This window comes from Macrobrachium rosenbergii, chromosome 3 (genome assembly GCF_040412425.1).
Source record: "Macrobrachium rosenbergii isolate ZJJX-2024 chromosome 3, ASM4041242v1, whole genome shotgun sequence".
Classification (NCBI taxonomy): domain Eukaryota; kingdom Metazoa; phylum Arthropoda; class Malacostraca; order Decapoda; family Palaemonidae; genus Macrobrachium; species Macrobrachium rosenbergii.
The window spans coordinates 56,786,521-56,812,123 of record NC_089743.1 but is presented as its reverse complement, the minus strand read 5'-3'; the positions used below and the strand labels follow the sequence as shown (position 1 = coordinate 56,812,123).

The 25,603-nt window shown below is 38.1% G+C and overlaps 1 protein-coding gene across 5 annotated transcripts in view; it reads left to right on the top strand.

The window, feature by feature from the left end:
• LOC136855906 (inositol-tetrakisphosphate 1-kinase-like) overlaps positions 1–25,603 on the top strand; it is a 146,590-nt gene that overhangs the window by 105,623 nt on the left and 15,364 nt on the right. The window contains exon 13 of one of the 5 annotated variants that reach the window (XM_067133394.1): positions 18,145–18,223. The exons of the other annotated variants lie outside the window; for them this stretch is intronic. Within the exon in view, the coding sequence (XP_066989495.1) occupies positions 18,145–18,206 (62 nt within the window). The 3' untranslated portion in view covers positions 18,207–18,223. Of the gene's footprint in view, positions 1–18,144; positions 18,224–25,603 lie in introns of those variants that run through there. 5 annotated transcript variants of the gene reach the window in all.

Below are 25,603 nucleotides of genomic sequence, written 5' to 3'. Positions count from 1 at the left end.
CTGACTTGGTTCCCAGTATAGATATTGTGCTTTAGGCTGTAGGACTCGTTTGCCTAAGGCGGCTATCGACCCCCATTCAGTTTGCTCTTCATGTAGGGGTAAATTTTGTAATTCAGAGAATACATGTGAGGAATGTATGCATCTAACAACGGATGAATGGTCAGCCTTAGAGAAATATCTACGGAAGTTAGAAAAGGACAGAGTTAGGAAAGCTTCGCAGAGGTCATCATCTGCTAAGTCTGTAGGGCAGGTAATTCAATCTGTTAACCCCTCTCCTATTAACTCTCCTTTGTCCGAATTCTGGCTGATCCCAACTTATCACCGTGTCTGAGCAGAAAGTCCCAGATGGACACTAAATTTTCGCTGTGCTTTCAGTCATCCAGACGATGGGGCCGCTTGGCTGAGTTGGCTCCTCGAAGTGAAGTGTTAGTGGAGGAGGTGGTCTGTCTGCCCACTCGCTCTCCAGGTCTAGACTCTGTCGACTCCCCTGGTTCAGGGAGAGGGCATGTCGAAAACCTAAAGGAGGCGAGGGGCTTCTTGCTCCCTGGCAGTCACCCCCAAGTATTCTCAGCATTCCCAGGATGCTTCCGCACGCCATAGAAAAGGCGCTGCCAGATGTGGTCTTCTAGTGATGATTCGCTGACTCCTCTCCTCGAAGTGGGCGCTTTCAGCACTTCTTCTCGCCCCTCTCAAGAGGTCTCGTTGTCTCTCCTGCAGCGATTCCTAAGAAAGATCGCTGACGGATCCGCATGCGGGCTGCTGTAGCTTCTGGAGGATCCTGAACCTTTCTCCTCCTTCAGTAGATCAGCCCTCGCCGTGGAAGGCCGAACCTACGCTGCATTTCGCTGCCCGTAATAAGCGCGGCTCCGTACTCAGGAGCCGCCTACATCTCATCTACCTCACGCGATAGCGCCTCCTCCTACCACGGTCAAGATCTCGCTGTCGCCCGTCACGGACAAATTGACGATCTTATTCAGTTCTTTGTGGCGCCGCTGCTTCGGGAGCACCTGTTGGCGGAGACACTTCCTGAATGCGCCCACAAGTCTTGACCAAGAGCCCCACTTCGCATGCACCAATGAAGAGGCTCAACCAGGCGCTTTCAAACATTCTCTCTGGCTCCGGATTCGCCACGCTCGTTGGCGAAACGCCACTGCCAGCATGGCGCGCGCGACTTCAGCTTACGCGCCACACTGGACGGATTCGGAGCATCGGCTTTTTGGTCGCAAGACTTAGATTCTGCGCGACCTACTTTCGCCAGAAACTGTTCCTACACCAATTGCCCTGTGTCTTCTGTAGACGAAGAAATCGAAGAAGATGTAGAAATAGAAGAGGACTTTCCAGGAATCATAAGAAATTGGTTATAAGAGTACCTGGGTTTTCAGGGAGAACTTGGGGACTCTTTTAAGCCTTCGACTCCGGCTTCTCCCAGATCGCAGTTTAAGAGGGATAACGCCTCGGATCCAGCTCCTTTTACACGCCTAGTTTTGGCGATTTCGGCCAAGAAGGCTATCAAGAAAATTAATTCCTGGCTCTCACAAGAGAGAGCAAGAGTATGTTTTGTCTTCCACCCTCCAGATTGGCTCATCGCAGCCGCATGTGGTACGAGACTGGAGAACGTTTTTCTTTGGGTGTGTCTGCCTCCGCTCAAGGGGACTTCTCCAGTCTAGTGGATTCAAGTCGTCACACAGCTCTTCAATCAGCGAAGATCTTTTTCACGCAGTCGAGTTGGATCATCTTCTCAAGAGTATTGCTAAGCTGTGGAGGTCATCAGTTTTGATTGGTCAGCTGCGCTCTGGCTAGGAAAGTCGCTAATTCGGATTTTCGGATGCGCAGCGACTTGATTTCACTTCGGTAGTCATCATGTGACAAGGGTATGCGACAGCTCTTGAGCTAATCTCTGCTTTTGCAACCGGAGTTCTGAAGAAACGATAACCTGGTGCTCTTTAAGTAAAGGGTTTCCTGCAGCCAGAGGTCTGCTCTCCTCTTTGCCCCTTTGTCGAAGGACCACTTGTTCCCAAGGAATTTGTTCGAGAGACTGCAGTCCCTACACAAAGCAACACAGGACCTGTTGGCTCAGTCAGCAAAGAAGTCAAGAAGACTAATACTCCGCAGCTACTTCCACCAAAACTTCGGTGTTTTCGGACACTTCCAAGACGCTCAGCAAGCCCGCCGGCCCCTTCTGCCTCGTGGGGAAAGGCAACTACCGACCTTCCAATTTTCAACAAAAGAAATGAGTGTGCTGTCCTCCACATAGCAGTAGGTGCCAGACTCCAGTCGTTCTCGGAAGCCTGGCAAAAGGTCACTCAAGATCCTTGGACCTTACAGGTGATCCGAGAGGGGTACTCCATCCCATTCCAACAAAAGCCCCTTTATCGGACGCTCCAGTCGCTTTTCAAGCATACTCCAACGACTCTCAGAAGTTTTGCGCCCTTCGAGAAGAAGTAGAAGCACTACTAAGGAAACAAGCCATCGAATTAGTGCCGAATTCTACGTTTCCGTTTTACAAATCGCTCTTTTTAGTTTCAAAGGCGCCGGGAGTGTTGAGGTCGGTCGTGACGTGAGCGCATTGAACGCTTTAAAGAAGACGAAATTTTCGGCGGAAACGACAGAGTCGTGTTAGCATCTCTTCAACTGGCGACTGATGGTCTCGAGTAGACCTCCAGGATGCGATTTCCATCGCTCCAATCCATCAGAACTTCGACGAAGTTCCTGAGGTTTGCTCTTCCAAGGCAAAGCTTTCCAGTTCAGAGCCTCTTTGCTCGATCGTCAACTGCACTCAAGTGTTGCAAGAGTTCTGTCAACGGTGGCGTAAGAATCTTCACTTGCAAGGAATAAGGATGTCAATGTGAGCCCGGACGACTGGCTTCTGAAAGCACACTCCAAAGCTACAAATGTGTGGAGGACCTAATGAAGACATTCTGCAAAGGAACTAGGCCTACTAGTCAATGTCTGAAATCGCCCCTCTCACCATCACAGCAGATGTTTATTTGGGAGTGAGAATGACTCTCTGACTTTTCGGCTTCTCCATCAATACAGAGAGTAGAGTCTGTCTACATGATAGACGACTTTCTACATCATGAGGTTTGCTCAGCCAACCAGTGGATGAGCTTACTGGGGACCTTAGCTCGGCGGAGAAGTTCAGAAATCAGAGACTCAAGATGAGGCTCTGGGTTTTATCTACAACGCTAATGGCCACGCAAAACCCATCCGGATTCCTTTCTTTTCAAGATCCAGATCAGATCAAGAAGGAGCTGTTCTGGTGGAATTCAAGGAGAAAGACTACAGGAGGGAATTCTCTTACTAAGAACCCAGACTCACACTCTGTCAGACGCCTGCATCAGGGGTGGGACACTTTAGACAACAAGGAATGTTCGGGTCAGGCAGGAAGAGCAGAAAGAACTGGCACATAAATGTGAAAGAACTGAAAGCGGTACATCTAGCCTGATGCAATTTCTTCAGCAAGAGGTAAAAGGCAAGGTTATTCTAGTTCAGTCGGACAACACGATAGCTCTTGTTATATCAAAAGGCAAGGGGCACTCATTCCTTCTCCCTGTATCAGACGGTCATGAACTTTTAAATGGTCGGAAGAGAACGAGGTCACGTTATTGACCAGGTTCATGTGCACAGAGGAATGTAACAGCGGATCTTTTAAGCAGGAAGAACCAAGTCTTTGCCCACGGAATTCACCTTACATCCGCGCAGGTTTGCAAACAATTGTGGAATCTGTAGTTGTCCGCTAGTAGACTCTGTTTGCAACAGACAGAACAAACGCCCCAGTATATTGCTCCCAGATCCGACGACAAGGCACTTTGGGTGGATGCAATGACAATGAGTTGGGATTGCCTAGATCTCACGCTTTCCACCTTTCAAAATTATCAGAAGGTCTTGGAAAAGTTCAGAACCACAAGAACACCAAGATGACTAATCGCTCTTTCTGGCCATCGAGGGAATGGTTCTAGATCTTCTCCTCCTCCTCGCAGATTTTCCGAGGATCCTCCCGTCGAGGAGATCTACTTCCAGACAACCCACTCCTCTGAGAACTCCATCAGAACTGTCCTGCTTCTGATTGTTTGTCACTGCAGACCGCTCCAGCCGACTTTCTCAGGAAGAGAGGTTTTTCAAAGGAGGTTGCAAAGCATTGCAATGACCCAGAAGAAAGTCTTCGGACGCATACCAGGCAAGATGGAATCAGTTTAGAGACTGGTGCAATAGGGACATGGAGTTTCGTCTTCTAAACCTCTAAATCAGATAGTGGGTTCTTGCTATCCCTTTTAAGGAGAAAGGATTGTCTTTGAGCACGATTAAGGTATCGATCAATGCTTAAGGCTGTTTTACACAGAGGTCTAGACATCTCTAACAATCAGGATCTAATAGATTTACTTAAGTCTTTAATACTCAAGACGAAAGTTCCTAAACAAATAGCATGGAATTTGGACATCGTTCTTAAATGGATTTGTTCAGATCAATTCGAGCCTTTGGCAAATGCATCGCTGAGAAATTTGACTAAGAAAACTATTTTTCTAGTAGCACTCGCAACAGCCAGGAGGGTGAGTGAGGTTCATGCCTTGGACAAAACTATTGGTTTCTCTCAAGGAAAAGCTGTATGTTCTTCCTCTCTTAGGTTCTTAGCGAAGAACGAAGATGCGTCCAGACCATGGCCGAGGTCTTCAGTTAATAAGAGCCTTCAGATCTTAGGGAGAAGGAGAACAAGAGAGATTGTTGTGTCGTGAGAGCCTTAAAGTTCTATATTCACCTAACAAAAGGTATCAGGTTTTTCGGAGAACTTGTGGTGTTCTAGAGAAACCCACAAGACCTCACTCCTTCTAAGAATGCCTCTTGCTTTCTTCTTAAGAGAAGTTATTTTGTATCTATGGAATTGTCAGGACTCAGACACGGGAACTCTGAAAGTGAGAGCACACATGAGATAAGAGCTGTAGCTACTTTAGCTTTCAGGCACAATCTCTCAGTGCAAAGATTGCACTTACATTGGCGATGTAAGCTTCCATCTTCGCATCGCATTACTTGTCAGAATTGAAGACTGATTTTGACAATGGCAGTACCTTAGGGCCTTAGTAGTTACTTCGACACGGTGGTGGTGAGGGAGAAAGAGGGGCAACCCTATCCATCAACATTTTCTCCTTGAAGTTGGAAATTGAGTTTGCTGCGCTGTCTGTAGGTACTATGTTGTTGGTTTAGGAGTACCTACAATCTTTAATTTTGTGGTTGAAAGTTTTAATTTTATATTTTGGGTGATAGAGGATCCTTTATTGTTAATTTGGTTCTGCCCAGAGCAAGGGCATACTAAGTCTTGTCCGGTCACGGCGTTGTCCTCACGGTACTAACAGATTGTATCTGACACCCGATCCCTTTATATCCTGTTCATACAATCGCAGGGATAAGCAGACTACAGCAGTGAAATGCTGAGCGCAATCCTTTCAAGGTAAGGAACTAAAATTCATGTTTTGATTTCAATAATATATGTGGCTGACATGGTCCCACCTCCCAAAGGTGCCAATCAGCCATATGTAACTACCAGGTAAGTCCTATAGAAAATGATATTTTTATGATAAAAATAAGTGCTTTTTTAATTTTCTATACTTACCTGGTAGTTACATGAGGTAAACCCGCCCACCGCCCCTCCCATGTCAAGTGGGCTTAAAACTTAATGGGTTCTAGAACATTGTTGATAGTTCCTGTTACCTATAGAGGGCGCTGGTAGAGGATCACCTAGGTGTTTGAGACGCTAGCGCGAATTTACCTCTGCCGCACAGAGACGCATAGCTATATGTAACTACCAGGTGTTATAAGTAAAACCTTATTTATCAAGTGTTAAAAATATCATTTCCGTCACTATTTTCTCTTGATTTCATCATAATACAAGCTTTACGTATTTATCTTTTATCAATGAAAACAGTGGTAATTTGTATTCTTTCATGCCCAGTAGCTTTGATTAAAATCGTTCTCTCAGTTTTATTTACTGTCGAGTTTCATCCATGTTGCCGATGCACGATAATTTATAGTCATTAGCAGCTTGAACATTGTTTTCTCAGCTTCAGCTACAACTTGCAGCTTAAAGCTACTGTAGCAGTATATTTCCCTGCCGATCTTTTCTCCAAAGCGAATAAGGGAATAGTGTAAAAAATATATCAGTCTATTGTACAGTACTTGCGTCATTTGTAACATAACTACAATAATTGTGTATTACCGTCACGATGGTTGAAATACAAGGAAAGCAGTTGTTATCACGATCGATTATTAGTAAAACAAGTTTCCCATTCGGTTGTTCATGGCATGCGCATTTTACAAAAGTATAACATTACTAACAATACTTTTATCATTCTCTTTTACTTTTTAACTAGCAGATGGAATAAAGATGGAGGAAAAGTTGGTCTATTGTAAGTTGGTCTCTCTCGCTTTGCCTGCGCATGTGTGAAATCTAAAAATATTTCCTAAATATTTTTGTATCGGTATTAATTGCTAACCCCATCGTAAACTCAAAATATTGTAAAGTTAGTATTATCTTAACTTTGAGCACTACCTGTATTTGATAACTGTCTTTTCTTTATTAACCAGCTTGTGCTGATTTATGGGATATTTTAATTCTAAGATGAGGTGCTTAGCTACTGGGTTTCGTGTATTCTAGCCTAATAAATGGCTAATCTGGCAAAATGGCTAATCTGGCAAAATGGCTAATCTGGCACCCCCAGGTCCCAACGATGTCAGATTAGTGATTCAACCATGTATATATATATATATATATATATATATATATATATATATATATATATATATATATATTATATATATATATATATATATATATATATATATATATATATATATATATATATATATATATATATATATATATATAATATATATGTATATATATATATATATATATATATATATATATATATATATATATATATATATATATATATATATATATATATATATATATATATATATATATATTGCCTCGATGCATATCAAGTACCTGGTTATTACACAACTAATCTAAAAATTCATAAATATACCTCACTTCAGCCAGATACCTGAACTGTCATAACATTAATAATTACGACTGAGTACTCTAAAGGTAACAGTGATCCCTTAAGAAAAAATTTATTTATCAATCACTTGAAAAATCAAACTAAGTTTATCAGAATATGTGTGAGGTATCAAAATTTAAACTAGAAATATTCTAGAGTAAAAGGGCATCACTCCATCAAACAACTCTGTTTCCCTGGTCTTAATTCACTTTAGCAAAACTAAAAGAACAAAACATGTTTATCACTTTGCCTTATGCACACACAATCAATCCTATTCACTGGTGATCAATAAATGAAACCCTGTTTTCTAAAAATATTAAGTACAAAATTTTATTTTTAAATTCAAAGTTTATAATTAGAATTCACAATCTGAAAAATTTATTATTACTTGAAAATAACACAACACTTAATTAATTCTTGAAATAAATTATGAAACAAAACTAATTCACAAAAACTTTATCAGGAATTTAAATCAATCAAGCAAAATTTAAACTATCAAGAATTACTCAAGATTTGAAAAGAAAATCTTATGAATAAATTAAATATTAAATCAAGTATGCAATGTTAAATTACCAGGAAATATTTAGAATGCTACGTAAATAAATGTTACATCACAGACATAAAAATGTGAAAATATGAAGAGATTGCAAACAAAAAAATACACATAAGATTTATCAATAACAGTTTCACTCTGTCAAAATTTCCTAACTTATCATACCATGGTATTAATAAGTAAAACTTACGTTACCTTACACAGACTTGTGAAAACCTCTGTAAAATTACTTGCTGCAGCTGCATTACCACTTTTTTACCAGGCGCCATTACAAATTAAATAACTTTACTAAATTCAGATCTCAAAGTTAATGCTATCGTGACCACAAAACACTTCGTTAAAAGTAATCTCTTTTTAAGAGCGAGAGAGAGAGGGAACCAAACTAACTGGTCTCGGAAATCAGAATGAAACAGATTTTAGAATTCCAGTAACCGTGAAACAATTACATGATGTCATTAAAGCATTTTGGGTCGCGAGATACAAAGAAGTTCTGGAAGCAGGAGGTGGCGTCATTAAAGCATTTTGAGTCTTGAGATGGAGAATTTCTAGAAGGAAAATGACGTCATCCCAGCAAAACGTTTTGAATGCAATCTTACAAAACATGGTGTAACTGATCAAGACATGTATTCTTTCTCTCAAAGTGGCGTACGTGACTCGAACAGTGCATGTAACAACATGAAATCACTCGTCTTGTGCTCGTACAGGACGAATCGACATATGTTATTCCAACCTGCCATCACGTTAACGCAAAACAAAGCTTTCTCTCTCATCTCAACTGATGACAGTTGAAATGATACAAGTCTTTGCTGGACACACACGTGTTCATATACTACGCTTTTATCAAGAAAGATATTATTCATTCTAAACCATGTTACTATTAAAATTGTATTATCAATTCTAAATTATGCTGTTAGGTTACTTAATCATTAGTTCTTATGAGATCTGATGCCAAACTAAATATGACACTTCAACAATCATCATCATTACACACAACACATGATAAAAAAAAGTAAACATGTCAGAATTATAGGAGGATATATGTATTACAAGGCAAAATCATGAAAATATTATATATATATATACAGGCAGTCCCGGTTTCATGACGGTTCCGACTTCTGACGTTCGAGGTTACTGACGCTTTTCAAATATATTCATCAGAAATTATTTCCGGCTTCGACGCATGTTCGGGGTTACGACGGCGTACCGATCAGACGGAAGAAATATGGCCCCAAAACGGCAGAATAATCATAATTTGAAGGTTTTTGATGTAAAACTCACATAATAATGCAGTTTACATCGTTTTCAATGCCCCTGAGCATTAAAAGTAAGGTTTTCTTATGATTTTTGACGATTTTCGACGATTTTCCGATTCTGGCGATTTTTAGGTTCTGACAGGGCAAGAACGGAACCCCGTCAGAAAACCCGGGGACTGCCTGTATATATATATATATATATATATATATATATATATATATATATATATATATATATATATATATATATATATATATATATAATATTTATATATGAATGTCTTTTCCTGTAATACCACAGTGTAATATGAATATAAAAAAGGCCCATAAAACACTATTTAAACATTGCAACCACATATTTTGGGCACTTGCTTCTGTGCCCCTGTTCACTGGTAGAATATGGACAGATGAGATGTAACACACACACACACACACACACACACACACACACACACACACACACACACAGTAAACCCCCCGTATTCGCGGTCTCTCAATTCGTGGACTCACCTATTCGCATATTTCTCTATGGAACATATATACACATTATTCACTGAAAATCCGCCCTTTCACGGTATTTTTCACTGAGAAATATTCACTAATTACTGTATTTTCATCTCATTTTCATGACTAAATGCACTGTTTGTGGTAAAACTATTAAAATACTCAGATAGTGCTCGAGTTATGATAGTTCATCTTACGATAATTCGATTTTGCAATGGGGTAAGCAATTAATACCGATAATACCGATATGACGATATTTATAAAATATTTTTAAATTTCCCGCGGGCGCAGGCAGCAGCTTACAATCAGGCAGCGGGAGAGACCAAATTACAATAGACCAGCTTCTTTTCCTCCAACTCTTTATCCCATCTTCTAGTTAAAAAAGTAACAGAGAATGATAAAAGTATTGTTAGTAACATTATACTCTTGCGCAAATCCAGACAGCCATAAACAACCGACTGAGAAACTGTTGTTTTGTTTATCACCGAATCGGATAACAACAGCCCTTTTGCTTGTATTTCAACCACCGTACGGTAATACACAGTTACCGTAGGTTATAGTACAAATGACGTTAAGTAGTATAGGACTGATATATTTTTACATTATACCCTTATTATGTATGGGTAAAAGATCGGCAAGGAAATATACTGCTAAATTTATGCTGCAAGTTGTAGCTGAAGCTGAGAAAACCATGTTCAAGCTTCTAATGACTATAAATCATTTTGCATCAGCAACATGGATCAAACTCTACCATAATTAAAATTTGAGAGGAAGTATTTTAATCAAAACTACTGGGCATGAAAGAATACATAACTGCTATTTTTACACCGATAAACGATAAATACGTAAAGCTCATATTATGACGAAATCAAGTGAAAATAGCGAACGGAATCTTGATTTTTATACAAAACAAATGCCCCAAACAACTGTCATCTATTAACGAAAAAATAGCCAAATTAACTTCACAACGAGACGTATTTAAGTTATATTTCGACTTAAAAACACTTCGTACAGTATAACAAAAAGTAACCTTACCCCCATATAAATAAAGTATCTAGAGATTCATTTACGCCAACTGGAAACAAGAAAAGCGCTCTGACCCGAGTTAAATGCGGCGAAATGAACACCACGTAAACATTTCCAAACCAGAACATTAATCGTTATGATCACAGTTTATAATATAAAAGCAGTATAAGAATATATACAATATTATTGGATACAGTGAATTAAGGCATAACATTTTAAAAGATTCATGGAAAAGATGCATATTCGTTATGTTGATGTTTTTATAGTACGATATGTGAATATAGAGTACAGTATAATGTAGGCTACACTACCGTATATCAGAATGCAAGAAAAATAGTAATAGGGCTTTAATGTGTTGCATTTTCGCTTGAACTTCTGAAGTTCCAGTTGCACAACATCCTCTAGGATGCTGTTCCACAGTCCAATGGTGTGAGGAATAAAGGACCTCTGGAACTGAGAAGTTTGACAGCGAGGCTCATTTACTGCATATTGGTGATGCTGTTCAGCGAGTCTGGTTGCTTTTGGCAGATAAAAGGGATCAGGAATCAATTGTGAATGTGAACGATATCTGTTGAAATACAACTTATGAAGTACAAATGACCTAAAGCAGGTTGCAGTGACTTTTATCACTGTTATAAATATATATGAGGCCTTACGAACAGTAACTAACTTTGTGCGGCATTTGCAGAAACTTTCATTAAATGTTCATCAAAAGTTAGATGTGAGTCAAAGGTTACACCTAGAATAGTTAAAGCTCCATCCACCTGAAGGAGAGGATGGGGTGGGAAATCTGTACAAGATCTGCTAATCAATAGTGTTTTCATTTTACTGGAGTTCAGTCTCTTACCCCACCAACTACACTATTCCCTGATCGGCCCATGGACTGATTGAGGCTGAGGGCAGCCGCATTTCTCATAAATGGAGACTTTACTACACCTACATGTGTTGCATAATAGGCATACTGAACAATCTTGTTTTCCAGGTCAGCAACTGTATCACTTGTGTGCACTAAAAATACAGCTAAAGATCCCATCCACAGTAACTCGCAGCTGCCTACATGTAAGGAAATCTTGAATCATTCATATAACATATCCACCCATTCCAAAATTCTGAAGTTTATAAATAAGTGCCTTGTGATTTACTAAATCGAAAGCAGCGCTAAAATCTACTTGAATTACTGTGAACTCATAACCCTTATCAAGGTTCCCTTGCAAATGGCACATCAAGTCCAAAAGATCATTGCAGGTACCTAACTGCTCCCTGTATGCATATTGACTATCGGCCAACAATCCTTTAGATTCCACATACTTATATAATGGCTTAAAAATAGACTTTTCAGCAACTTTGGAGAGCACAGGGAGAATAAAGATTGGCCTGTAGTTACTGCAGTCTGCAGATATTCCACTCTTTGGAACAGGTACTGTATTATATATATATTATATACATACAGTGTATGTACTACATATATACAGTGTATGTATATACACACTGGCAGTCCCCGGTTAAGGGAGTTTCAGTACCTGGGTAAGTGCCGATAACCGAAAATCATTGATAACCGGATCATCACAGTAATTATGGTAATAATGGCATTTACGACACTGTAAGCGTTGATCAGCACTGATAAACTGCTTACTGATCCCCATAAACCACTTATCGGCGCTGAAAATTGCTTAACAATGCAGATTAATTGCCTACAGACACCGATAAACCACCTACTGGTGCCGAAAATCTGGTTAACAATGTCATTAACCAAGTGCTGTAAAACAGAAATGTTGTTAACTGATGCTGTCAATATATATATATATATTATATATACATATATATATATATATATATATATATATATATATATATATATATATATATATATATATATATATATATATATTTATATATAATATATTAATATATATTAATATAAATAAAGACAAAATCCAAAAAAGGAAAGAGAAACAGTGGAGTGCTGCAAGGCCTTTCGACTTATAGTCCTTTACTTAGCAGACTGAAGAAATATAAAAAGTTTAGAAAGAAAGGTCTTATAAATGACAGATGGGGATTACAAAGGAAAAATATGTATCTGGAATCAAACACAATTGAAGAATTAGCAGACCTACCAAAACAGGGTTAATATTTAAGAGATTTTACAAAGGATTAGGCTCAACGTGCCAGAAGCTGACTGACGAACAAAAAATGTTATAAAAGTACAACTGAATAATTCTCATTGTGATAAACAAAAATTTTTACAATGTGAACATTTAAAAATTATATATATATATATATATATATATTATATATATATATATATATATATATATATGTATATATATAAAAATAAGAATACATAGAAAATATATATAAGGTAACTAATGTTTAACCCTTTAACTTGTCAAGCCCTATTTTCAAAAAATCGTCTCCCGTATGCATAAGGCCTCCGAGAGGTAGCGCGAAGCGGAAAAATTTTTTCAAAAATCACAGCGCATTTAGTTTTCAAGATTAAGAGTTCGTTTTGGCTCCTTTTTTTCTCATTGCCTGAAGTTTAGTATGCAACCATCAGAAATAAAAAAATATTATCATATATAAATATTGGAATATATGACAAAAAAAAAAAACTATATAATTGTATACAAATCGCGCTGTAAGGAAAAACTCTTGAAGCTAATGAGTTAATTTGTTTAGTTGTATTGTACACTAAATTGCGACGATTTTGGTATATAACAGATTGCAAAACGATTAAAGCAACACAGAAAATATTATCACAAATGATGCATGAATTAAACGCTGAAAAAAAAGTTTTTCAAAAATTCACAAAATCAAAATATTGTGCAAGAGACTTTCAATTTATAAAATGAAGGAAATTGATTAAATATTACTAGGCTGTAAGTTTTTAGCTTAGAATTGCATTTTTGAACCATTTCAATCGAGTTAAAGTTGACCGAAGGTTGATTTTTCTTTTTATCGTTATTTTAATGTAAATATAAAATAACTGTGAAGAGCTAAAGGAATGATATATTTTTGTTGTATTCTACATGAAATTGCAAAACATTTTGATGTATAACACTTTATGTAACGAATAATATGAAACGAAAAAATTACGCAAGCTGGGAAGAAATGACAGGATTTTCAGTGGAGTCATGGTCTAGCCATGAGGCAGGGAAATTTTTTTCAAAAATTCATCAAAAATCTACATATTGTGCTAGAGACTTTCCGTTTGTTGCAAAATGAAGGTAAATGATTGATTGTTACTCGAATATAATAATTATGGCTTACGGATGCGTTTTCAATCATTTCGGACTGTAGTCAAAGTTGACCGAATGTTAAAATTTTGTCAGTTATCGTGATTTCGGCGAAAATATAAAAAACTGTGAAGAGCTAAAGGAATGACATATTTTTTTGTATTTTACATGAAATTTCGCACGTTTTGATGTATAATACTTTATGTAACAAATAATATGAAACGGCGAAAAAATTACGGCAAGCTGACGCAAGAAATTACAGGATTTTCAAAAGGAAATTGGCTTAAGAGGAAAATTTTTTTTTTTTTTTTCAAAAATTCACAAAAATCAAAATAATGTGCTAGAGACTTTCCGTTTGTTGCAAAATGAAGGTAAATGATTGATTGTTACTCGAATGTAATAATTATGGCTTACGGATCGTTTTTTCGATCATTTCATTCGAATCAAATTTGACCGAATGTTAAAATTTTGTCAGTTATCGTGATTTCGGCGAAAATATTAAAAACTGTGAAGAGCTAAAGGAATGATTTATTTTTGTTGTATTCTACAAGAAATTGCGCACATTTTGATGTATAACACTTTATGTAACGAATAATATGAAACGGCGAAAAATTACGGCAAGCTGACGCAAGAAATGACAGGATTTTCAGCGAGTGCGTGCGCGGGAGCAAAGGAAAATTTTTTTCAAAAATTCACCAAAAATCAAAATAATGTGCTAGAGACTTTCCGTTTGTTGCAAAATGAAGGTAAATGATTGATTGTTACTCGAATGTAATAATTATGGCTTTACGGATGCGTTTTTGATCATTTCGGTCGAGTCAAAGTTGACCGAATGTTAAAATTCACTTTGGTTGGTGGGTCCTTCTCCAGCATCCCAATCTAAAACTCGCTTCACACGCTCACTTCTGACAGGCAGTATCGCCTTTCACGGTCCTGACGCCTTTGTGACATATCTACAAACGTCCTGTTGCAGCACGAATACGCAAACACTCGCCAAAGTTCTGCAAAACATATCTGCGTCAAAATATCGCTCCCGCAAGGTCCGGCGCTGATGCTATCTGGCGTGAGTAGGAGGGAATTGCGCATGCGGCGTCTGGGTGATGCTCAAAAACAACACAACACCTGGATCCGTGAACTCCAGCATCCGCCAAGGCGCGTGATTTGAAATGTTCGCAAACTAGGCCTATAAATATTTTTTCCCGCGAATATTTAAAAAAGCATTTTCAGTCGACGTTTGCAACGTCCACTCGGCATTCGACAGACAATTTTTGACGACGTTTCAAACGTCCAACAGGCGTTTAAGGGTTAATCAAGTCAGTGATTTTATCTTTTAGGTCATTCTTGAACATTTTACTTGTACAGGGGTCCAAATAATACATGCCAGGGCTGATATTAAAATTATAACTGGATGTAAGCTGTATAATAGCAGATTCTAAAAGATTTCGTGAAGAGAAATCTTTCGATCTGGCAATCACTGAACTTTCAGTCCAATTTATCCTGTGAGAGTTTTCACCTAATTGAATGAATATAGCATTTGATGTTTGCCCAGTTTTGACAGAATACTAATGCTGCTTAATCCGTACATCTAAATCCTTGCTTGATTGTCCGATATAAAAAGAGGGGCAGTCCAAATATGGAACTTTATATATTATGTTGTTGTTTTCCTTAGGGCTATTTTTTATTAACACTCCTTTTAGTGTGTTATTATAGGAAAAAACGAGGTTGACAGTAAAAGATTTTAGTAATGATTTTATGTTTTCAAAACCACTAAAATAAGGCAGGCTAAAAATGTTTTTAGGGGTTTCTTTCTCCACCATCCTATCTAAGTACTTAATCTATTTTGACAATTTTTATATTAGACCATTCAGACTTCGGCATACACTTTCCCTCAGAAATGTCAAAGGAAGCAGAAATGGGTTCGTTAACATGTACAGTAAACTGAAAACAGTTGCAGCTCTTTTTACAGTGTCTAAAATTACCATTGTAATAATATTTATATAGCCAACAGACACTGTATCTTAAGTAGCTGCTGGCAAAGACTGACATCAACATGTATGATATTTCCTTTTTTTTTTTTTATTAGTTCAAATGCGAATTTCCTCATTTATTCGTTTGTTTCTTCATTGTCTCTACCTTTAGAATGATATATATTCATTTCTATCTTTTATCAGCGCGTATTTATTCAAAACAATTAAATACCGATTGTCTAACATTCTTCCAAGAATGGAAAGATTTTGTTTGATTCTTGATTACGTTTATGTATGAATTGACTGATGCCGTGTGTGTAACACAGTCAGTGTTCATCTTAGGCCAAACGCATCTTAATTATACCATGCCAATAAAATACAAATTCTTAAGTACCTTGAGGTATTACCATCATCATATCTAAGTACTTAATCCACTGAAAAATCACCATTTATCGACAGTTTCTACGTTAGACCATTCACACTTCGGCCTACACTTTCCCTCAGAAACATCAAAGGAAACTGAAACACATTCGTTAACTTGTACAGGAAACTGAAAACAGCTGCAGCTCTTTTTACAGTGTCTAAAATTACATCTAAAATTACAATTGTGATAATAATTTAATATTTGTATAGCCAACGGACACTGTATCTTAAGTAGCTGCTGGCTAAGACCGACGTCAACATGTACCGTATGATTTTTTTTTTTATTTGTTCAGATGAGATTGTAACTTTATACACAATTCTACGTTAAGGAATTTGATGTCATTGGAAAGATGAGGAGTTGTAATTTATCATGTTATTTTAAAAATTTCCCTAAAACCTGTATAAAAAGTATGTATCATGAGTTGAAGTTAGCCATATAGGAAAGTGTTTTGCCACTTTTTTTCTTAAGGTGATGAGGGGTGGAAAGCCAACTCTTGCAGCAATTCTCTTAATAACAGGAAAGAATTAAAAAGGCATAACAGAGTATATTTCGTATTAAAAAAAGACGTCTATTCTTATACAATATTAATGAGTTTAAATGAGAACTGGAGGGTTGGCTCAGTTTTTTATGAATTGGATAGTGAAGTTTACTTTCATTACATTAACACATATAAAAGACATTACTGGCCTAGGATTACACCAAATTGCCTGTATCATATGGAAATATTGTTTAAGATTTTTATTGTATGATTTGGACTTATAATGGCCTACAAATAGTGTTGAAGGGTCTAACATTGAAATGAGTAACGCCTATACATAATTTATTCGTATTCTGATCAGAGTGCCTGAGATGCTTCCCAGATGAAATATAGTGGCAAACACTAAAACAATTGGCGCTAACCTATCCACATGTGCAATTACCTGTCAGTCGGTCGGAAGATATTTAGGTAATACCACCAGTTCATCTGTTCTGGTGAGTTGATTGTCTCCACCCACAAACTGTTATCTACACATAGGTTTTAACGATAGTTTTGATGAACTGACAGAAGAAATGACAGGTAAACTTGATAGTGAATACACGGCCTTAGGTTATTGAATTCTATAATAGTGAATGGGTGTGGTTGGGAGAGAGTGAGAAAGTGAGTGAGAGGAGGAGAAGAAGAGAGAGAAGAGGTGGTGTCAGGGATGAGAAGGCAGGAGAGAGATAGTTTATTGAATGTCATTCAGAGTTTTTCCTGGCAGCGCTGTGATGGTCAGCTAGCATATAACGAAACAACAATAAACAACCTCTGTTACCCCAATGATAATGGTTCTGATTTCCCCATCAGTGCAAGGTCTCCAGAGACTTGTCGGCACTTGCCGCCAATATGCGGAGGAATTTGATATCTTATACAACAAAACCAAGACCTAGTGTATGTCACTACTCCCAAGATCACTTAAGCATATTGCAGAACCAAAAATTTTCCTTGGAAATCATCGTTTGGAATTCATGCATGAATTTCTGTATTTGGGCCACATTATCATGGACGACCTAAAGGATACGACAGACATAGAACAAAGGCATCGTAAACTATGTGCAACTGGCAACATGATTGCAAGAAGGTTTGCCTTCTGTCACTGAGACACGAAACTGCTGCTCTTCTACTTGTACTGCTACAGCATACATGGTTGTTCCCTTTGGACGAACTATACCCAAGAGATCATGAGATGTATCACTGTTGTTCACAGTGACTTTCTGAGACACCTCATAAACACTCCCCGCTATCACTCTGCCACACAAATGTTCATAGAAAACTGCCTGGATAATTTAAAAATCATTACTAGGCGAAAAATGTCCAGTCTGATCACCCGCCTTAGAAACAGCAGTAATTCGCTCATACAAAGTATCCTAAGCAGTGAGGCAAGAAGAAGATCTAAATTGTGGGAAAGATGGGCTAATGGGGCCTCTGTTCCTTAATCGACTTATTCTCTATTTTGCAATTATCAAGTGTCATCTGCAGAATCTGTCATTATTATTATTATTATTATTATTATTATTATTATTATTATTATTATATTTCTACGTTTCTTGTTATTTTCTTTTTTATCATTACTGTGATTAATATCATAGTAGAGTTTTGCCATTTTCAGTTTTCGTATTTGGCCTTCTGGACCTGACTGCTGTAACACCTAAGGTCCATAGCTGGAAATGAATCATCTGCAATCTGTATTTTTAATCGTTATAATTTTTAATATTTTTTACTATTATTCTTCATATAATTAATGTTATTGCCATTAATGTGCATTCTATTTTTTCTACTTCAGCAACTGTGTGGGTACTGCCGATTATTATTTTTATCGTATTATCTTATGTATCTAGATTGTGTATTGTATTTGTATAATCCATGTATATGGCCTTGAGCTGAAATAAAGATTATTATTATTATTATTATTAATATATTATTATTATTATTATTATAAACAGGCAGTCCCGGTTATCTATTCTTGGTTAATCGATTTAGTTTCTAATTTAATAATTGTCTAGCAACGAAAATTGGCAATTTTCGTTGATTTTCGGCACCGAAAATCACCGATTTCTGCTTATTGGTGTCGATAATCGGGTATTGGCACGATATATACCTAACAGAGGTGCTGAATTCCAATTTTTGGCGTCGATACTCGGTTATCGACGCCAATAAGCACTGAAAATTGCAGATTTTCAGTTGTAACAATTAAATTTTATTAGCACGCTATTGGAACAGAACCCCGCTTTTATAAATAATTTGCCTATATATATATATATATATTTTTTTTAGCGTAAAAAACTGTTTCGTCCTCAAAGGAGTTACCTTCCATGGTCTACCAGAGCTCCATGGTGATTTTAATATCAAAGAAGTCTCTTCCAATTTAGTTGGTCTTCTGGCCAGGTATTGTGTCGTAATGATTAACATTATAACACATGATGGAGTATATAATGGACTCAAAGATAAGAGGGCACTTTCCCTTATCTTCAGCGAAGCTGAACCCAGTTTTTCAACGTCAATTAACCTGCAAGAAAGATTTAAGTGACTATTGCACAACTTAAATCCGCCCTCTTGTTTTACAACCGGGCGTTAAAAGACCAAGGAGCCATTACCTCTGTTTGGTCCAAAGTGAACGGTTCGGCTGTCGTTACCAGCACTCGAAAAATTCGACTTCTTTCTCCGTTTTAGTATCGAGGATTATGGAAACATCAAAAATAGCGAGATAAGTGCTCAATATTAACAAAGCAGAATGGCACCTGGTACCATCCTCACCAGACTTGGAGAAACCACTAACAGAAATGGTTTTCTTACCTGTGCTTATAGTTTTAAAAAATAATGAAATCACCCTTACCAGGTCAATGAAAAATGGATCTCTACTGCCTTTTTGAATTAGACCCAAGTTGCTCACCAAGTAGCCTCGTCAGAATTTTATGCTAGGCTCCGACTCCTGAGCATTATAACCTCTACCACCTTGCTGGAAGTTGCCATCTTAAAGCTTCCAGAACATCCCAGGATAATTTTTGCTGTTGAGGCCAAAAGTCTTATGAGAACCCGATGGAAAGCACTCTTTGACTTCCTAGAATGGCACATAAAATTGCGAATGGAAGTATTGGAGAGCTCCATCAAATCACTCTCCAGTGTCACTGCATTGTTACATTCTAACCCCTTCTGTAAGGACCTGTTAGAGGAATCTGTTGTGGCTCAACTCGATGAGCATGCCTACCAACAGAATTGTACAGTGTACGCTCTTCTGGGAAAAGAGGAATTCAAGAAACAAAGAACCCAAAATTTCCCTTTACCCAACCCCAAAAAAGGCTCACTTTGATAAAAAATCATATAAGCCTTCAGTCACCCCAAAATTTTCCTGAAAAAACAGTTAGGTGGTCAGAAAGGACAATTCCCTGCAAAGGGACAACAGCAACTTCAAGGCCATCCTTTTCTGAAGGTCCAAAAACCAACCCATAGGGGAAAAATTCTGTTCAACATCTGGAATGTCTATCAAAGGTGAAGGCAGAGGAGGAGGCAGATACCAAGAGGAATTATATTGGTTGGGGGCAGCTTCGATGACATCACAGACAATGGAAGTTTTCCCTGTGGGGAGACAGAAACTTGCATATATGTGCCACCAAGTATGTCTCTTCAGTGTCCTCAAAAGGGACCCGTCCAAAAGAAGAGTGATCTTCAACCAATCGACATTGAACAAGCACATTGTTGGCCGAAAGTTTTTGATGATTACCGTTGCCTAAGTACATTGAATCATTTCAAAAAGGGGCTCAGGCAGTTTCTGTTGATCTGAAAGATGCACACTGGCACATCCCTATAGCCGTTCCCTTCCACCCCTTCCTAAGGTCCAAATAAGGAAAGATACGTACAGATTCAAAGTCATGTCCTTTCGGCTAAACATTGCCTCAAGAATATTTGTCAAACTAGCAACAGTATTCGTTCGAGAACTCAAACAAAAAGATTTAGGGGCCCACAAGAAAAGAGTGCTTGAAAAACCTAAGAGCAATGGTCAACAGACTAAAGTACAGTCAAAAGGTTTTATTATAGATTTGAAAGCATCCTGCCTCATGCCCAGCAGACACTTGCAGTGGCTGGGGCTGTGTTGAGATACTCTTCACGGCCTGTTGTCTCTCCCCATCATGCTCAAAACAGAATAAGGCAAGTCCTCAAAAGGTTCCTTGCACAGCCCAGAGTTTCCAGATGGCAATCAGAACGCATGATGGGCCTGCTGCAGTTCTCGTCAGTAATAGATCCAATACATAGATTGCAACTAAAAATGTGAACAAATTCTGGCTATTGCATGCAAGAAAAAAGATGCGAGACAGACCTCATCAGAGGATAAAAAGAGTTGGTGAGATACTTCAAATAAATTTGGAAGGAATCTCTGGTGAAACAGGTCACCCTGACTCCTCCATCTGTATGAGTGACAAACTCACAGATGCCTCATTGACAGGTTGGGAGGACATTGGGAGGATTGTCAGGTGGCAGGGAGGTGATCAGCTACTCAGGAATTTTTATATCAAGTTCTTGGAGCTGATGGCTGTCTTTTTGTCTCTCAAAAAAACTCAAACCTCCAGAAGAGAGAACATAACCACAATATCCTACATCAAGAGGTCTGGATCACATTCACCGCCTCTCAATATGGTAATGTTAGCCATCCTTCGGATGGCGAAGAAAGCAAAGTGGCACATGTCTGCAGTTCACCTCACAGGGGTCCCATTGTAATAGCAGACTCTCTATCAAGGAAAATGACAGCCTCAACAGAGTGGATGTTGGACAACCACTCTTATCAAATAATAGCCAACATGCTTCCACAACCGGAAGTAGACCTGTTAGCCACATACTAGAATCACAAACTCCTGATGTATGTGTCTCCAAACCTGGACAGTCAAGCAACAGCAAGAGATGCCTTCCTTAAGACTGGAACAAGGGGAGACAAAAATTTTTTTTCCATTGTCCCAGATTTCAAAGGTTTTGAGCAAACACCCTAGCACAAAAGGGCGGATGTTCTTCTAACCTTCATAAGAATAGTGAACTTAACAGCCCCAAATTGGACAAACAGGCATTGGTTCATATTACCTCAACAACGGACAAAAAGATCAATTCCACTGTCGTCCGCTGTTCTATCCCAGATAGTAGGAGGGAAAGTCTCTCTTTTCTAAGCCGAGACCTTCACGTATAAATTTTTAAAAAAATATCTATCGTAATAATTACTCGCTCAGCATTGCTAGGTACCTAGTGCAAAAATTACGGACTTCTATCCAGCATTACCAGTCCGTATGGAAGATATGGTTAGATTACTGTATATCCATACTTAGAGCCCAGTTGAGATTTCTGTATAGAAACTATATTTTCTTATACGAGGGTAAGTCAAAAAGTTCCAGGAAAAATTCAATATACTCTTTATTTAAGGAAATTCAAATATCATTTTTCTACATATCTACCATCTAACTTTATACACTTTTCAAGGTGCTGTTTCCACCTCTGCAACCCTTCTTTGTAGAAATTTGGGGCCTTTCTATTAAACCATGTTGAAACTGCATGTTTAGCAGCATCCAAAGATTCAAACCGGACTCCTCTTAAGTGTTCCTTGAGTTTTGGGAACAGGAAAAAATCTGAAGGAGCAAGATCAGGACTATAAGGAGGATGTGGAAGAGTTTCCCACCTAAATTTCTGTAGGACTTCTCTTGCAACCCTTGATGAATGTGCTGGAGCGTTATCATGATGGAACAAAATTCTGCGGTGCAACTTTCCTCGACGTTATTTTAGCCAATGCAGTCTTCAGTTTTTGCAAAACACCTTTGTAGTAGTTCCCGGTGATTGTTTTTGTCCTTCAAGGAAATCAATCAAAATCACTCCTTTGGAGTCCCAAAACACTGTTGCCATAACCTTCTGGGCAGATCTCGCCACTTTGAACTTCACTGGTGCAGCTGAACCTCTTGGTAACCATTGCTTTGATTGAATTTTACTTTCTGGGTCATATTGATGGATCCAAGTTTCATCTCCAGTAACAATCCGGTCAAAAAACTCTGATTCATTTGATTCAATCTTCGTTAAAACTGCAAGAGAAAGTTCAGCTCTTTGATGCAGTTGGTCTTCTAGCAACGCTTTTGGGACCCAACGTGCTGAAAGTTTACTCAAACCAAGATTTTCATTTAAAATTGAAAATGCGGAACCATGGGAGATCCCAGTTTCATTAGCTATCATATCGATAGTAATCCGACGATCTTCATCCACTAGATTCTGCACCAAAGCCACAATTCTTTCATTTTTTGCAGTCGATGGTCTTCCCTCTCTTGGGTTGTCTTTGAGGTCCTCCCGACCATCCTTAAATCGCTTTATCCAATCAATAAACAACTGATTTAGATGGAGAAGAATCTCCATAAACTTGTTGCAAAGCTTCAATAATTTTTCCTGGTTTCCAATCAAGCTTGGTCAGGAACTTGATGTTAGCTCTCATCTCAAAATTTTTATTTTCCATGGGTTCAAGAAGTTACTTTTCTGAAGCAGATGTTAACACCACGGTAGCAAGAGGATGACTGAGGTAACAAGTCTATATGGATCACTACATCACAGATAATTGTTTACCAAGTATTTGGGTTGTTTCATTCCTGTGTAAATACATCATTCAACAATTTTTCTTGGAACTTTTTGACTTACCCATATCATTAACATACCCTTTTGAAGACAAATGCCTTGAATGGTTGTTTCTTTTTTTGACATAGATCTGCATTAATGGAACCCTTGCAGTTAGGCTATTTGGGATTGAACCCAAAGTATAGTATCAAGGACCCACTTCCCTTCTGCAGTCTTTTGCTCTTACAAAGCCCCACTCCCAAAATTCTTTTTATTTTCTTGGTCCCTGGACAAATGATCTGACTTCTATTTATGATGAGTTCAGTGGACCCAATGTTATGGAACACACAGGCTATAAAAGGTGATCTTGATTGCATTAGCATCAGGAGCTCATACAGAAATTGAGTGAACTGGGCTCTCATAGATGGGGACAATGCATCATTGAAATAGCTAACCATCAATTATTAAGTCCCCTGGCCCATTATTCCTGGCCAAGAATATGGATCAATATAAAAGGGAAATCCATTCTTATTAGAAAATTCAATTGCAGACAGGACATTACACCCAGTTCAAGCACTTAAGGTTTACCTAGAAGTCAAAGTGCAAACACCCCAGAAGGTCCTATTTTCCATGACACTGTAGCAAAACCAACCACTCTCCTACAAAGACTGAGAATGTTTGTAGTGTTTTCTCATTAAAAAAATCCACACACTTTCCATAGGTCACATGATGTTAATGTTCAGATTCATCTTTGGCCTTCCTCAGAAAATGTCTTTCAAAGAAGTCTCCAGATGTAAAGGGTGGTCATCAGTTAATCATTGACAATGTTGAATGGTGGAAATTCAGTAATACACTGTGTATCAGTAAAGTGGCATAATTAAACTCTTAACCCTTTCAGGTAGCTGAAGAAAACCAGGGTCATATTGAAAATGGTTATGCTAACTTATTGCTGGGAGGTGGGTGACAGTACTATAACAAAAAGCATGCAGGTTACAGCCACTGCAACTACATCCTCAAACAAAGTTTTATGAATACAGTCTTGTTCCTTGGTATCAAAACCTGAAAAATATTTGGAATAAAGAATGGAACTTGAACTCTGTGGCTTGACCTTGGACTGAAAAAGTTATTTCCTCTGATGGTGTTGGGATTAAAAATAAAATGCGTAAGTACCTTTTTTTTGTCACCTGTCAATTTCTTTGTAAGAACAGAACAGGAGGAACGAAACAGCACTATGAAAAAATCAGAAAACAAATGGTTTTGATGTTTCAGGAAAAACCTTATTTTTAAGATGAAAATCACTGTTGAGTCCTCAAACTGATGACTGTCTTCCCTGAACGAAAAGGCATGGGATTTGGGCAAAGGGATCAACCTGCATTGACCAAAGAAAGTAATGGCTCCTTGGTCTTTTAACGGCCCAGTTGTAAACAAGAGGGCGGATGTTGCTCAATGCTGCCAATCACTAACACTTCTCTTTCTTTGAGGTTAATTGACGTTGGAAAAACTGGGTTCATCTCTCCCTCTGAAGATATCTACTGAGTGCCCAGTCTTGATTGTTCAAGTCCATTATATACTCCATGCCTGTTATAATGTTAAACATTGCGACACAATACCTGGCCAAAAGACCAACTAAATTAGAAAAGTTCTTTGATATTATTTGGTCACCAAATGGAACTTGGTAGACCATGGAAGAACAAGATTGAGGACTCAACAGCGAAAGACCAAAGAATAGATTTTCCTTTCAAAACCTGTTATATTATTTTGCTTTTTATAACGAAGCTGCTGTTTTTCTCCTCAAAAGACTACTGATACATGTTCTGGCAGAACCAGGCAGACCTGTTTTCATTCAACTCTCTCAGCAGAATCAATCATTTGGGCCAATATTTTCCAAAACCAGTGGATTCTAAAACTCACTGGATGGCAACTCCTCTGATGGAAAGTCACAGTCTCTCCTGGGAGACAATCACTGATACCTGGCATGGAAATGGATGAGCCACTAAAAGAGAAACTCCTACTGAAGAAGAAGATCTAGGGCTCAGTCTTCTGGCTTCACATTCCAGGGAAAGACTTTAAATGAGGATCTTGCCTTCCCATGCAAAATCATGATAATGAAAACCTTGATATGTCCACAACCCCATCTGAAGTGTTTGTACCTTCTGTAAAGTTGTTGTATATCTTGACACTTCTATACTGCCAGGCAGTGGTGAAATGAAAAATATTGGCTCAGTAATCAGTTCATGCAGAAATAACAATCCTAATAGGAAAATTCTCTTAACTGTACTGAATTATACTGCCAGAGATGGTATGAATGCCTTGGCTCAATCTAAATCATGCAGGCTTGTTTATGTAGGAAAATTCCACTTGCTGTACCATCTATAAAATCTGCCAGGCAAAAATGATACAGCTGCCTTGGCTCATCAGTTCATGCAGGATTCTACTAATAGGAGTTCAATTGTTTTATATTTAAAGTACTGCTGAGCAGTGATGATAAATGTTTTGGCTTTGTGAGT